The sequence below is a fragment of the Lactuca serriola genome, chromosome 2 (assembly GCF_051521515.1).
Source record: "Lactuca serriola cultivar US96UC23 chromosome 2, Lser_US96UC23_V15, whole genome shotgun sequence".
Taxonomy (NCBI): Eukaryota; Viridiplantae; Streptophyta; class Magnoliopsida; order Asterales; family Asteraceae; genus Lactuca; species Lactuca serriola.
The window spans coordinates 147,616,735-147,632,734 of NC_136409.1; the positions used below are offsets into that span (position 1 = coordinate 147,616,735).

Below are 16,000 nucleotides of genomic sequence, written 5' to 3' on the forward strand. Positions count from 1 at the left end.
AATACGACTAAAATACATCTCTGTTCTATTTAAAAAAAATTATGAAAAAAAATGCTTTTTATAATTTATTAATTATTTATGAAATAAAGTTTTTGTTATAATACAAAATTAGTTTTAGGAGGACATAACAAAGTGAGCATTTATCTCAAGAGGTTAAGGCATTTGGAATGTAACGTGTGTGGAGGTTGTGAGTTCGAGCCTTCCCCATTTCTCCATTCCTTCAGCCAATTAATTCATTTTTTCAAACAAACTTCAAAATAGTTCTTGTGGTTTTTTAAATGTCAAGAATTCAGTCCCTTTATACTTGAAAAAGACGAAAATATCATTGTAGATTTTTTAAATGTCAAGAATTCAGTCCCTTTATACTTGAAATGATGAAAATATCATTATAGATTTAGTTTCTAACGGCTGAATACTAACAGAGTTAGTAAAAATGGTTATCTTTGCAAGTTTTACAAACCACAATGACCATTTGCATCAAAAAAAATTAATAGGGACTGACTTTGTGACTTTTACCAAACCACATGGACTATTTTTGTAAGTTTGTCAATAAATTATTATATTGTTAACTACGTAAGGCACTAAATGCCCATACAATTAAATAAAAGTGTTCATTCATTATTTATTTAGTATATCAAAATAGAAATAAACTTTTTATGTAATATTTAATCAAATAAGTTTTTTTTTTTTTTAATATGGTTGGCTTACCTTAGTGGTTAAATATGGAAGAAAACTTTAGAAGCCTTACCCAATAGTAAGTGTATTTATGGGGATTATTATGTCAAATAAGATGAAGAAGCGACATACCACCAAACCCTAATTCTTTCATCTTTACAATATTAACGAGTCCCACCTCTCCCCTTTGAAGGTCAAGCAACATAACTGCTAAATGAAGGTTGTGTAAACTTTGATCAAGTTAACCGTCTAATAGCTATCGATTAGCTCGTGTGGATAGATATAGTAACAACTAGTTTCATTGTTATCTCCTATATACATGGACACATGTTTCAAAAATATTTTATTGTAACATATAATAATTGTGTTTTAATTGATTCTATTTGTCATATTATAAAACCGTAATATGGCTTAGTTGTTTTATATATTTTGGAATGTTTAAATACCTTTGAAATTCAATCATTTTAAATTACAAAATCAACAAATTATGCTTATCATTATCGACATTTACAAAGAGATAGAAATTGAAATATCAATATTTTAATCTTTCTGCATCTATGAATACAATCTCAACACAGTTGGTTATCAATTACCATTATATGTTTCAAAGACTTGAATTAAATATTAATCTTATGTTTAATACTTTAGTTAAATAATATATTTATCTTGTAAAACTTTTTATATAATCGTCAAACTACATATAAAATTTTATATAAATGTTATGATAAAATATACAAGGAGTCTCAAAGGCCATTTAAAAAAAATGCAAAATATTCATACAAAGCAAATTTGTAGAGATTTCAAATAAACTAATTATACCAAATAACATAACATTTACAATAACTATTTGTTTGTGAGTCCCCCTTGTCGACCCCTTTTATAAGTTTTAACCGTCTAACTTGATTGAAGTCGATATCAATATGGCTATCACAGAATTGCAAACGAACTATTGGAGTAGTCAAGATCAAACTAACAAGCCTGCAAAATTCAGTTATATTTACACCAAATCAGCCATTAATCAACATTTGGAAATTGCAAATAAACATAAAACATATGTAAAACAACTAATAGATATGTTTTGGTGTTACGAGGTCACTGCTAGGGAATACAAGCTCTCTACTTTTATGGTTGCCCCTTGTGGACATAAATAGAACAACCAAAGTAGTGCTTTCAGAGACAAATGTGAAAAAACCCCTGGGAATTGCAAACGAACGACGCTAAATACTTATGAACTCACCAACATTTATATGTTGACACTCTCTTTCAAAATAACTTGTATTCTCACGGAATCAGTAGACAGGTACACTCGTTCAGCTTTTGAGAATACGAAGCGGATTCTAGACTCGTCTTTATTTTGATTATACATTTTTTTGTGTCATTTAAACTTTACAAAGAATACACATCTATTTAACTATATTATTAATGAAATGGATGTTGTTGCTTGTTTTACTATTGTGCATTGTTATGATACTGTACATGACGTCCTCCACCCCCGAATTTTTCCGCCAATTCGGTTTGGGGGTGTGACAGTTTTGAGTCTCTAATTTATAGTAGAATAACAACTAACTTCCAAGGATACTTTTTGGTAAAAATATGAAGCAAAAGGAAGGTGTAGATGGGAGAAATGGTGACTGAAACACCAAGGGACAACAACCCTTAAGGTTCACGATTTGATGGCTTTGGAAGGAAGTTCTTATGGCTGAAAACGAGATGAAGGATGAGAGCTTTTTCCCTGGAGTATTGGCTGGTGAAATGAGAGAAGAACTAAGGAGATATTTCCAGATTATGAAGGAGGAGAGAGGTGAAGAAGAAAAGGAGACAAGCGTAGACTAGCTTGTGATGGGATGGGAGTTTATGAGATGTGATGTTTGTCTAGCCACTTGGTTTCCACTTGGTTAAATATAGAATTATTTAACTAACTAACTACTAGTTAGTTAGTTAGTTAAAAGTTCTAATTATGGAGAGGGAATGTGTTAATCTCGAAAATTAGAGTAGCGATTAAAAAGTATTCTTAGTAAAATGTCTTAGGTGATTAAGCACTTATTAGTTAAGTTGGCACTTATCTCAACCATTTGTATTGTATTAATTGATTTAGACACCACATTCCTTACATAAAATCACTTTAATTCATAAACCATAACAAGTCATCCACTAGAAAATAATACATATGTACATATACACACATGTATTCTTAGTATAAAACAACAATGTAGTTTTGTGTATTTAAACTTAAATGTTTATGTTCAATTCTTTTTATTCAAAAACACTTAAATATATTCTAATTATGTCTTATAATAATTCATTTTATATTTTTATTTATTTAAATATAAAATTTATTGACCTATGTATAATTTCGTGACATATAACTGGTTAACACAAACATTAAACACGTTTCGTCACTTTGGTTCGTATATTTGACAAATTTAGATCCTTCACAACTATTAAGCACAAGTTCTATATATAAATTAACTTACTCATCAACTAGAGACATGTTGATATGGTAATTAAACTTTTTGCGTTCAAATGACGTTATATGCTAATTTTCACAGACCGGTGTTGGTTCGTAGTCATACGTCGTAACATAATTTATCATTTTTCACTTGATTTATTTTTCACAAGGACTTATCTAATAAAACATATTAAATTCCTTCAGCTATTTTTTATAAAAATATTCATATTGCTTAAAAGTCAACATATAGTATCATACGATCGTTCCTATTTTTGTCAATTGTTACATGTATGTTGAACAAGTGTTTTTTGTGACTATTTATTTTACTTTATTTTTTTTTTGTTTTTTTTCTTATTTTTACCCTTAAAACAATTAACCTGTGTCAGAAAGATGGTAGGGAGATTTGACGGTATTTTGTAACTATTTGTTTTACTTTGTATTTTTTTTTTTTGGAAACCTACATGTAGTTGGTAAAATATTCTTATAAACGAATTGGGGTGTAAATTTTAACTTATAAAACTCTATAAAAATATATACAAAAAACTTAGCATAAGCTCTAATAAATGATGCAAGGAAGATGGTAGGGAAATTTGATGGTATTTTGTTAAAACTATGTAGTTTTTTTATGGTTCTATACCTAAAATTAAGAACACAACAACCATATATATATATATATATATATATATATATATATATATATATATATATATATATATATATATATAGAGAGAGAGAGAGAGAGAGAGAGAGAGGCACAAAACGCATGTCTACATTCATGTAAATTGCATTTCTTACTTCAAATATGTTCATGTGAAACCTTGAGGTCTATATATTGCATTTCATTTATCTCCATTTTATCTATTAGAACACTATAATCAGATAATTGATATGAAAATCCATCCGATGATCACGTTTCTTCTCTTTCTTCTACTCATCGCTCTTATGCCAAAAGGTAATATATATATATATATATATATATATATATATATATATATATATATATATATATATATATATGTATCACTTATATCGTCAACGGCAAAAACGTCAAACGCTAGTTCTAGTTCGTGTCAAATTCACAAATGACGCACGTCTATGGAATGTAATACAGACTCGACAAATAATCATGTGCGATGAATGTCTATTGAAAATCCTTTTATTTAGTTTTTTTTTTCTTTTTGGTTTTTTTAAAATTTTTAATAATTTTTTAAAAATATTTAAAAACATAATATTTTTACAGGCATATATACTCAGTTTTCTGTTATATATATATATATATATATATATATATATATATATATATATATATATATATATATATATATATATATATATGTTTTATATATTTTTTTATTTTTTATTATTTTCTTGGCTTTTTCTTTAGTTTTATTATAGAACGTTTTTTTATGCCTTTGATGTTTCTTGTGTTTGTTTTTGTTTTTTTTTCATTTTTTTTAAAATTAAGCAATGGTTCGAATTTTTATGGTTTAACAATTATAAAAAGTTTCGAATCATAACGATATTATGCATCAAACTAATTTGGATTATATTATTTTTGGATCTTGAAAATTTTAATAATATCACTTTAGATCATCAAATTTTGGATCTTATTATTTTTGGATCATAGCATTTTATATCAGATTATTTTGGATCATATTATTTTTCAATAATATATTTTTGTTTATAATATATTAATTAAGTTAAGTTTTTTTTATTACTATATTCATATAATTATATTTTTTGGATCATTTAATTTTGAATAATAAAGTTATAATAATTAAGGATCATAAAATATTTGAATGAAAACATTTTAGATCATCAGAAATTAAGTATCATAAATATGTTAAATCATAATTTTTATGGATCATAGTTTTTTGAATTATCTCATTTTGGATCATACTATTTTTAAAATTTTTCTAAAACTTTTAATATTTCAAAATCATGTTTGGTTTTTAAAACACCTTATTTTTTTATATTATTTTACAAATCACTACTATTGTGAGTAGAAGTATTCATTAAATTTTTTTTTAATTTTTTTTGTTAATATTAAAAATTAAAAAACTTATTTTTTTTTCAAACTTTAATGAATGTGTTCCTTTTGTATAGAACTAAATTCTAAGAACTTTTGTCTTTTCAAAAAAAATTACTCCCAAAAAATTAAACAGATGAAATAAATATAATAAAAGTCTACCAGGCGACATGTGTCAGAGAGAAATAAAGAGGGGGGGGGGGGGGGGGGGGGATGTTGAACAAGTGTTTTTTGTGACTTTATTTATTTTTCTTTGTTTTTTTTTTTATTTTTTATTTTTACCCTTTAAACGATTAACCTATGAAAGAAAATAACAAAAATTTGCATCTAATTACAAAAACGTCATATCTTTTACAATATTTGGACAATAAATAAAATTAAATCTTAACCTTTTATTTTTTCAATCTTACAAAAAATATTTGTCCTCAAGGTTACTACCAAATTCTAAATTTCTACATGATCATGTATATATATATATATATATATATATATATATATATATATATATATATATATATATATATATATATATATATATATATATATATATATATATATATATATATGGAAAGATTCAAATGAAAATAATTTTGTAATCGAGAACGCGAGAAAAAATTTGGGTCGCATATTTCCTTTTGCCACAAACTAGCACTCCAACGTTGTCTATCCACACTACACCACATTCTCATGAGATTCAATTTAATAATATATATATATATATATATATATATATATATATATATATATATATATATATATAATCCCATTTGATTCCCATATGAAACCACACAGGTGGAGCCTAATTCTCCATATTATGAACAAAAAATAAAAAAAATTAATAAAAATCGTAGCCAAAATTAATTCATGTAATTGGTTAATTCCATTGTTATCTCGTCTATAAATGAACATATGTTTCAAAAGTATATTTATTAGAACACTCATGATTGTGATTTTGTTGATTCTATTAGTCTAATTGGATATGTTCTTTGGGTTTATAGAAAAAATTGAAATGTTGTTTTTCTGTTGTGCTTTCGTATATGTTAATTGTTTATTGATTCATTAAAACGTCAACAATGGTATAAGATGATGATCAGAACAACATTTAGACATTATTATGACTAAATTAGGAAACAAAATTCAATTTCGTAGTTTACAAATTTCAACAAAAGGAATATTTGATTGTTGAATTTTATTTAATCATAATACGATATCATGTTAGTAATGACATCATTTTTTTTCTACATAGGTTACACAAGTGGGATTGAAGTGTCACCGCAAAAACAAAAGTGTTTTCTCAACGTTGGAACTGATGGAGTTCCGCGTTCCTGTTGCCCAACTACACACTGGTGTTATGATACTGCTAATGGATGTGAAATTCAATGCAAAGGTTAATAATAGCTCACGTTACTCTATATATTAAGAAATGATGTAATTGTAAAATAATTTGAATAATAAATAAAGTAAGTACTACGGGCTTTTGATGTTATATATATATATATATATATATATATATATATATATATATATATATATATATATATATATACTAGAAACATGAGTTTTAGAGACAGACGAATCCGTCGCAAATCCGTCGCTAAAGATCATTGTGACGGATCAATCACAGACTTACTCCATAGCCAATCTAAGGGTGGCTAATGACTTAGCGAGGGATTTAGCAACGGATTAGTTTTCTGTTGCGACGACCTTAGCGATAGAATACCCATCGCAAATGGCACTTAATACTGCAATTTAGTACATTGGTGACAAAACCTTACATCAATATTCTGTCACTAATCCATCGCAAACCCCTTTACCAGTTTTTTTTCAATGCCTCGCTAATCCCTCACAAATTTTAGATGTGATTTCTTCTCTTTCCGTCGCTGATCTGTCGCAAATTTAAGATGTGATTTTTTTTCCGTAGCTATTCCCTTGCAAATACATAATATCAGATTTTCGTTTGTTGTGAATCTAAAAAAAATAATACCAAAAAATCAAATAATTACATAACCCAAAACAAATATTAACATTTAAATACAAAAAACATCCACTAATTATACATTCCCAAACCAATCTTTAACATTAAAATCCCAAAAGAATCTAACCATCAACGTTTATCAAAACATCCATAAACATCAAATATCAAAGTTCAACGTTGATTGATATTTGATTTTAAAGTATAATGTACCATAATTCTAAATTTCCTCTCATATTTTGCATTTCCGCACACATGTTCTTCGTTGCTTTGATGTCTTGCGTCGAAAAGAATGATCAAAATGGAATTGGATTCCGATTCCCGTTCAATCCCATGGATATAGAACCAATTTCCATTTAGTTTTTCTAGCAATGGAAAAAGACCGGGTTGCATGATGTCTTCCTGCTTTTTGCTAGATTTAATGTCTTTGTTGGAAGAAATGCTTTTCTGTTGATGAAAAAGAGATTAGTGTCTACTCATTTGAAACCAAATATGGGACCGGAATGGAATTGAATTCCGATTCCAACCAAAAAGTAAATGATAATACATGTTGGTGAAAGAAAATATCGTGTTTGCAAATTGCTTGTTAGAAATTGTAATCTCTTAAGGACCATCATCCACACCAAAATTAACAGTAAACATTTTTAATTAGGAAGGAAGTTAAAGACAAACCTTCACTGTCTCTAGGTCTTTCCACAGGCCATTGCTTGGACGGAATGGAATGGACAAAGGAATGGAATGAATCTAACCATCATTCCAAGCACTACTTAAGAGAAAATAAATAAAGTAAATCCAAATACAATTTTACTTAATTAGAGTCTTAAGACTATGAGACTTCTTCCTTACATTATTCCCCTGATCCCTTCCTGTATGATTAAAATAATCATTAAAAAAGATAAAATAATTTAAAGATAAAGTTACATTATTGAAGAGCAGTCAAACCTTGGTCAACACAGAGAACTCGCTATGGGATTTTAGTACTACAAGACAACGCCTACAAAATATATATTAAATTTTTTAGTCTTTCAAATCATATATTTTTTATTTACCGAAGAAATATATAAATTTAAAGAAAAAGTTTAATTATCTGTGTGATATTTTCTGGAATGGACATGTACCAAATAATTGACTTTTCAACAACATTTGAAGTGATTTGAAATGTAATTCCTTTTTCAGCTAACATTGTAAGTATTTGTCCTACACTAAGAGATACAGTACATACTCACTCACATGTTAGACAAGATAAGTAAATAGGAATACAATTGAAATCCATCAAAACATGAAAGGAATGGTGAATTCCGTGAATGATGGAAATGGAATTCGAAAGATTTCAACTGAAATTCAATCTTTACCTCCAATTGAGCCTTGTTATACTATAATGGAATGATGAATTGTTGAGCAAACTTTCCTTTTTCATAACTTTGAATTTCTTTTTGCACCTTCTTCATCCCTATAGCTTGTGCCTTGAGAGCTATTTTTTGTAATTTCTCTTGCTTAAATATACGATGTATTATTTATCAGTATGTTAATATACATAGAACATCATTAAATACAATTTTATATTTTTTAAGATAACTAAAAGTTTAAAACACATACCTCCTTTTTGTTGTTTCATTTCATTCATCAAATGAGCTTTTTCTTTGTTAGTAACTCCTTTCTTTCCAGCCAGCACACTAGTTTTTACCAGTCAAATTCTCATTATCTTCTTCTTCTCTAGATTGAATAGAGACCTGACTACCACTTCAAATAATTAATAAATTAGAAACTTCACAGACTAAAAAATGAATCTTTATAAACACATAAAAAAAGAACAAGATAATAAATTTCAAGAAGAAAGTACCAGAGATAGTTCATCTTCTAACATATATTTGAAGCAAGAGCTGTCTATATATATATATATATATATATATATATATATATATATATATATATATGACTTATGTTAGTATTTAATTTCTATTTGCTGATAACTTAAAGCAAAATGACAATCTAACACCACCTTGAGCTAATCGCCAATTAACAATTGGTAAACGAGACAAAAAGTAGTCATATCCATGAACAAAATCATTGTCAACTCCTTTGTATGCCCAACTACATGCTCCTTTGTATGCCCAACTACATGCTGCTTTTATTCCTTCACTTGCATATCTATTGAAAGTAATCAAATTTATAAAAAAAATGTTCATTTGTAATTGTTTTTTGCATCTATGTATTATATACTGTTTCACATATAAGTTGGGACAAGTATTCTGATTTCTGATGCACTTTTCCCTTGTTGGAACTTGATATTCCCATTCTTTCTGCCAAACAAAATGTATAAAAATACTAATTAAAATCCCAAAAAAAAAATTCTAATTCTTAAACAGTCATGTAAAGTAAATATGTAAAATACCATTATGTTATTCTGAATAGCTTTGACTAGATTTTCAACATCACAATCATAGAATATTTCTTCTGCAGTCTCAGTTATGCTGTCATCCCAAACCTGTATAACGTATTGTATGTATTTTTGATCATTAGCTTAACAAGAAATCTTAATTTAGATTACATATGAACATTGATCATGTTCCCACCTCTATCCGAAGTGAATCCTACATGTAGCGACTGTAACAGGGGCAATTTAGTCTTTTAACTTGTTAGATAATAAAGTCAAATTGGTTACTATCACATACCTGATGAATATCTCCCATGAAATAAGAAAGAAAGAGCAGTTCTTCTATGAGATTATCTTCAAATATTTCATAATGTTTTTCATCTTCAAAGTTGATAAAATCTAGAAACAAAGAATTAGATGACGAAATTTGGGAATTTAATTACACTGAGATGTTTGTTTGCCAAATTCGAGTACCTGAGTGGTGTAGTTGTTAATTTCTTCGATGACACATCTTCCGCCCACTCCATATATTGTTGTCGTTTTGAAATTGAGCCCGTTGTCAAATGCCTACACCCGGTGCCAATCCATATCATACAACTTCATCCGCGAGAGCTTTAAATTGTAATAGCAAAAACAAAATGTATGTAAGCAGCAAGAAAACCCTAGGAAAACCAAAATTAAGGAGTTGAGGAAGGCAGAGCTTAGAAAAATGAGTTCTGATTTGATCTAAAATGAAAGAGAAGAAAGAGAGCTACATGAATATGGAACTTACAGACAACTAAAAACCAAAATAGGAAGGTTTACGATAACTTCATGAACCAAAATAGGAAAGCAAGAGAGGATGTGATTTATAAGGTTTTCCTGTACTTTTCAAGTATACTTCAAAGAGGGACGCGCAGGTGGACGGTGGTGGAGGTGATTTTCCGGGCGGAGGAGGAATTTAAGTCGACAGAGGTCGATTAGGGCTTTTGGAGAAAATTGTTTAGAGTTTGGGAATGAAAATAAAAGCAGGGAAGGAAAAGAAAACGAGGGAAAGAAAAAATAAAGAAAAGTGGGGAATGAAAAAAAAGGAGGCGTCCATTTTCTGTGATCGAATGGCGAGGGATTAAAAAAAAGGGCGTGTGATTTTTAATAGTCCATCGTTGTCCATCACTAAATTTTTTTAATTTGCGACCGATTAGGGAGTGACCGTCTTTGTCGATAAATTCTTGCAATTCAGTCGTTAATCCCTCTATAATACATTTATAAAAGTCTATAAGTATTTTGGTCGAAATATTTCTGTGTTCCGTCGCTGGTCCCTCTGTAAGCCGTTACTAATTAGCTACACACAAAATCCGTAGCTAATTCCGTCGCTGAGGTCATATCACTTTTGGTGTTCGAAGAGCGTCGTGTTTAACACTAGGTCGATCAAGTATGGTTATAGTCACTATCACATTTTATCCTTAATTAACCAACTCATTTACAAGGCAGTAAAACTATCAGTAGAGTATTTTAACTTAATACAACTACTCATCTTCATTTTTCCATGTCTTTATTCAGTGATATTCTCACAAAAGGACTGCATACTATTTTTCTGAATAAAAGATAGCCACAAATATGGAAAACATACTTTTATACAGCTATGAAGTACAAACAGACATTTCATACTATTTCAAGTACAAACATTACATTTTTACAAGAGAACAAACATACAAACAGTCGGGTCTTAGGTAGAAGACTACATTTCATATAAAAGGAGAAAATATAGGATTTTCTAGGAAGTATACAAACATTTTCACTATACAAATACAAACATTTTCACAATACTAATACAAACATTTACATGATACACATACAAACATTTTCACGATACTAATACAAACATTTACACTATACGAATGCAAACAAACGACGCTAAATACTTATGAACTCACCAACATTTATATGTTGACACTCTCTTTCAAAATAACTTGTATTCTCAGGGAATCAGTAGACTGGTACACTCGTTCAACTTTTGAGAATACGAAGCGGATTCTAGACCCGTCTTTATTTTGATTATACATTTTTTGTGTCATTTAAACTTTACAAAGAATAACATCTATTTAACTATATTATTAATGCAATGGATGTTGTTGCTTGTTTTACTATTGTGCATTGTTATGATATTGTACATGACGTCCTCCACCCCCGAATGTTTCCGCCAATTCGGCTTGGGGGTGTGATAGTTTTGAGTCTCTAATTTATAGTAGAATAACAACTAACTTCCAAGGATATTTTTTGGTAAAAATATGAAGCAAAAGGAAGGTGTAGATGGGAGAAATGGTGACTGAAACACCAAGGGACAACAACCCTTAAGGTTCACGATTTGATGGCTTTGGAAGGAAGTTCTTATGGCAGAAAATGAGATGAAGGTTGAGAGCTTTTTCCCTGGAGTGTTGGCTGGTGAAATGAGAGAATAATGAAGGAGATATTTCCAGATTATGAAGGAGGAGAGAGCTGAAGAAGATAAGGAGACAAGCTTAGACTAACTTGTGATGGGATGGGAGTTTATGAGATGTGATGTTTGTCTAGCCACTTGGTTTCCCAGTTGGTTAAATATAGAATTATTTAACTAACTAACTACTAGTTAGTTAGTTAGATAGTTAGTTAGTTAAAAGTTCTAATTATGGAGAGGGAACGTGTTAATCTCGAAAATTAGAATATGGATTAAAAAGTATTATTAGTAAAATGTCTTAGGTGATTAAGCACTTATTAGTTAAGTTGGCACTTATCTCAACCATTTGTATTGTATTAATTGATTTAGACACCACATTCCTTACATAAATTCACTTTAAGTCATAACCCATAACAAGTCATCCACTATATAATAATACATATGTACATATACATACATGTATTCTTAGTATAAAACAACAATGTAGTTTTTGTGTATTTAAACTTAAATGTTTATGTTTTATTCTTTTTATTCAAAAACACTTAAATATATTCTAATTATGTCTTATAATAATTCATTTTATATTTTTATTTATTTAAATATAAAATTTATTGACCAATATATAATTTCGTGACATTTAACTAGTTAACACAAATATTAAACACGTTTTGTCACTTTGGTTCGTATATTTGTCAAATTTAGATCTTTCACAACTATTAAGCACAAGTTCTATATATAAATTAACTTACTCATCAACTAGAGACATGCTGATATGGTAATTAAACTTTTTGCGTTCAAATGACGTTATATGCTAATTTTCACAGACCGGTGTTGGTTCGTAGTCATACGTCGTAACAAAATTTATCATTTTCACTTGTTTTATTTTTCACAAGGACTTATCTAATAAAACATGTTAAATTCCTTCAGCTATTTTTGATAAAAATATTCATATTCCTTAAAAGTCAATATATAGTATCGTACGATCGTTCCTATTTTTGCCAATTGTTACATGGATGTCCAACAAGTGTTTTTTGTGAATATTTATTTTACTTTGTTTTTTTTCTTATTTTTACCCTTAAAACAATTAACATGTGTCAAAAAGATGGTAATGATATTTGATGGTATTTTGTGACTATTTATTTTACTTTGTTTTTTTTTTGGAAACCTACATGTAGTTGGTAAAATATTATTATCAACGATTTGGGGAGCAAATTTTAACTATAAAACTCTATAAAAATATATACAAAAAACTTAGCATAAGCTCTAATAAATGATGCAAGAAAGATGGTAGGGAGATTTGATGGTATTTTGTTAAAACTATGTAGTTTTTTTTATGGTTTTATACCTAAAATTAAGTACACAACAACCATATATATATATATATATATATATATATATATATATATATATATATATATATATATATATATAGAGAGAGAGAGAGAGAGAGAGAGAGAGAGAGAAAGGGCACAAAACGCATGTCTACATTCATGTAAATTGCATTTCTTACTTCAAATATGTTCATGTGAAACCTTGAGGTCTATATATTGCATTTCATTTATCTCCATTTGATATATTGGAATCCTATAATCAGATAATTGATATGAAAATACATCCGATGATCACGTTTCTTCTCTTTCTTCTACTCATCGCTCTTATGCCAGAAGGTAATATATATATATAGTCCGAATATTTTAGGATCCCAAGAAATGGTAGAGTGCGCGAGGAAATTTCTCCATCACTTATATCGTCAACGGCAAAAACGTCAAACGCTAGTTCTAGTTCGTGTCGCGTTCACAAATGATGCACGTCCATGGAATGTAATACAGACTCGACAAATAATCATGTGCGATGAACGTCTATTGAAAATCCTTTTATTTAATAATTTTTTTCTTTTTGGTTTATAATTTTTAATAATTTTTTAGAAATATTTAAAAACATAACATTTTTACAGGCATATATACTCGGTTTTTCTGTTATATATACATATATATATATATATATATATATATATATATATATATATATATATATATATGTTTTATATATTTATTTATTTATTATTGTTATTTTGGCTTTTTCTTTTGTTTTATTATAGAACATTTTTTTATGCCTCTGATGTTTTTTGCATTTGTTTTTGTTTTTTTTTTCATTTTTTTTTAAATCAAACAGTGGTTCGAATTTTTAAGGTTTAACAATTATAAAAAGTTTCGAATCATAATGATATTATGCATCAAACTAATTTGGATCATATTATTTTTGGATCTTGAAAATTTGAATAATATCACTTTAGATCATAAAATTTTGGACCTTATTATTTTTGGATCATATCGTTTTACATCTGATTATTATTGATCATATTATTTTTTAATAATATATTTTTGTTTATAATATATTAATTAAGTTAAGTTTTATTGTTATGATATTCATATAATTGTATTTTTTGGATCATTTAATTTTGAATAATAAAGTTATAATAATTAAGGATCATAAAATATTTGAATGAAAACATTTTAGATCATCACAAATTAAGTATCATAAATATGCTAAATCGTAATTTTTATGGATCATAGTTTTTTGAATTATCTCATTTTGGATCATACTATTTTTAACATTTTTCTAAAACTTTTAATATTTTAAAATCAAGTTTGGTTTTTAAAACACCTTATTTTTTTTTACTTTTTTACAAAGTCACTAGTATTGTGAGTTTCTGTATTCATTAAATTTGTTTAAAATTTATAAATTTTTTTTTAGTATTAAAAATTAAAAAAAATATATTTTTTTTTCAAAATTTAATGAATGTGTTCCTTTTGGAATAAAACGTTTGGAATAAAAAAATAAAAGTCTACCAGACGACATGTGTCAGAGAGAAATAAAGAAGGGGGGGGGGGGGGGGAGGGGGGATGTTGAACAAGTGTTTTTTGTGACTTTTTTTTTTCTTCTTATTTTTACCCTTTAAACAATTAACCTATGAAAGAAAATAACAAAATTTTGCATGTAATTACAAAAACGTCATATCTTTTACAATATTTGGACAATAAATAAAATTAAATCTTAACCTTTTATTTTTTCAATCTTACAAAAAATATTTGTCCTCGGGGTTACTACCAAATTTTGAATTTCTACATGATCATATATATATATATATATATATATATATATATATATATATATATATATATATATATATATATATATATATATAATCCCATTTGATTCCCATATGAAATCACACAGGTGGAGCCTAATTCTCCATATTATGAACAAAAAATAGAAAAATTAATAAAAATCCTAGCCAAAATTAATTCATGTAATTGGTTAATTCCATTGTTATCTCGTCTATAAATGAACATATGTTTCAAAAGTATATTTATTAGAACACTCATGATTGTGATTTTGTTGATTCTATTAGTCTAATTGGATATGTTCCTTGGGTTTATAAAAAAAATTGAAATGTTGTTTTTCTGTTGTGCTTTCGTATATATTAATTGTTTATTGATTCGTTAAAACGTCAACAGTAGTATCAGATGATGATCAGAACAACATTTAGACATTATTATCTCTAAATTAGGAAACAAAATTCAATTTCGTAGTTTACAAATTTCAACAAAAGGAATATTTGATTGTTGACTTTTATTTAATCATAATACGATATCATGTTAGTAATGACATCATTTTTTTTTTCTACATAGGTTACACAAGTGGGATTGAAGTGTCACCACAAAAACAAAAGTGTTTTCTCAATGTTGGAACTGATGGAGTTCCGCGTTCCTCTTGCCCAACTACACACCGGTGTTATGATAATGCTAATGCATGTGAAATTCAATGCAAAGGTTAATAATAGCTCACATTACTCTATATATTAAGAAATGACGTAATAGTAAAATAATTTGAATAATAAATAAAGTAAGTACTATATAATTTATCATCGGGCTTTTGATGTTATATATATATATATATATATATATATATATATATATATATATATATATATATATATATAATGATTGTTGTTACTAGTTCAAGCATTGAAATATATTATTGAAATGTGAATTGTTATGTAAAATTATATTGTTAAATAAATTAGA

General features: G+C 27.6%; 1 protein-coding gene and 2 long non-coding RNA genes across 4 annotated transcripts; 1 reads left to right on the forward strand and 2 right to left on the reverse strand.

The window, feature by feature from the left end:
* The first annotated feature begins 3,975 nt into the window (after positions 1-3,975).
* On the forward strand, positions 3,976-6,623 carry LOC145090489 (uncharacterized). Its single transcript, XR_013701610.1, has 2 exons — positions 3,976-4,076; positions 6,400-6,623. It is a non-coding gene; the product is annotated as an uncharacterized LOC145090489 (long non-coding RNA).
* A 578-nt stretch (positions 6,624-7,201) lies between these two features.
* Positions 7,202-8,614, reverse strand: LOC145090488 (uncharacterized). 2 transcript variants are annotated; one of them, XR_013701608.1, is made up of 6 exons: positions 8,478-8,614; positions 8,244-8,327; positions 8,068-8,119; positions 7,972-7,991; positions 7,798-7,869; positions 7,202-7,572 (listed from the first exon to the last, which is right to left on the reverse strand). It is a non-coding gene; the product is annotated as an uncharacterized LOC145090488 (long non-coding RNA). The 2 variants fall into 2 exon arrangements; XR_013701609.1 differs by having other exon boundaries at positions 7,798-7,888.
* Positions 8,615-9,063: 449 nt separating this feature from the next.
* LOC145089643 (endonuclease 2-like) lies at positions 9,064-9,986 on the reverse strand (the record flags this gene model as incomplete). Its single annotated transcript, XM_079028055.1, has 5 exons — positions 9,064-9,425; positions 9,518-9,610; positions 9,682-9,729; positions 9,798-9,898; positions 9,974-9,986. Coding segments are annotated over 5 exons (606 nt in total), but the record flags the coding sequence as incomplete, so codon positions are not given.
* Between the last annotated feature and the right edge of the window lie 6,014 nt (positions 9,987-16,000).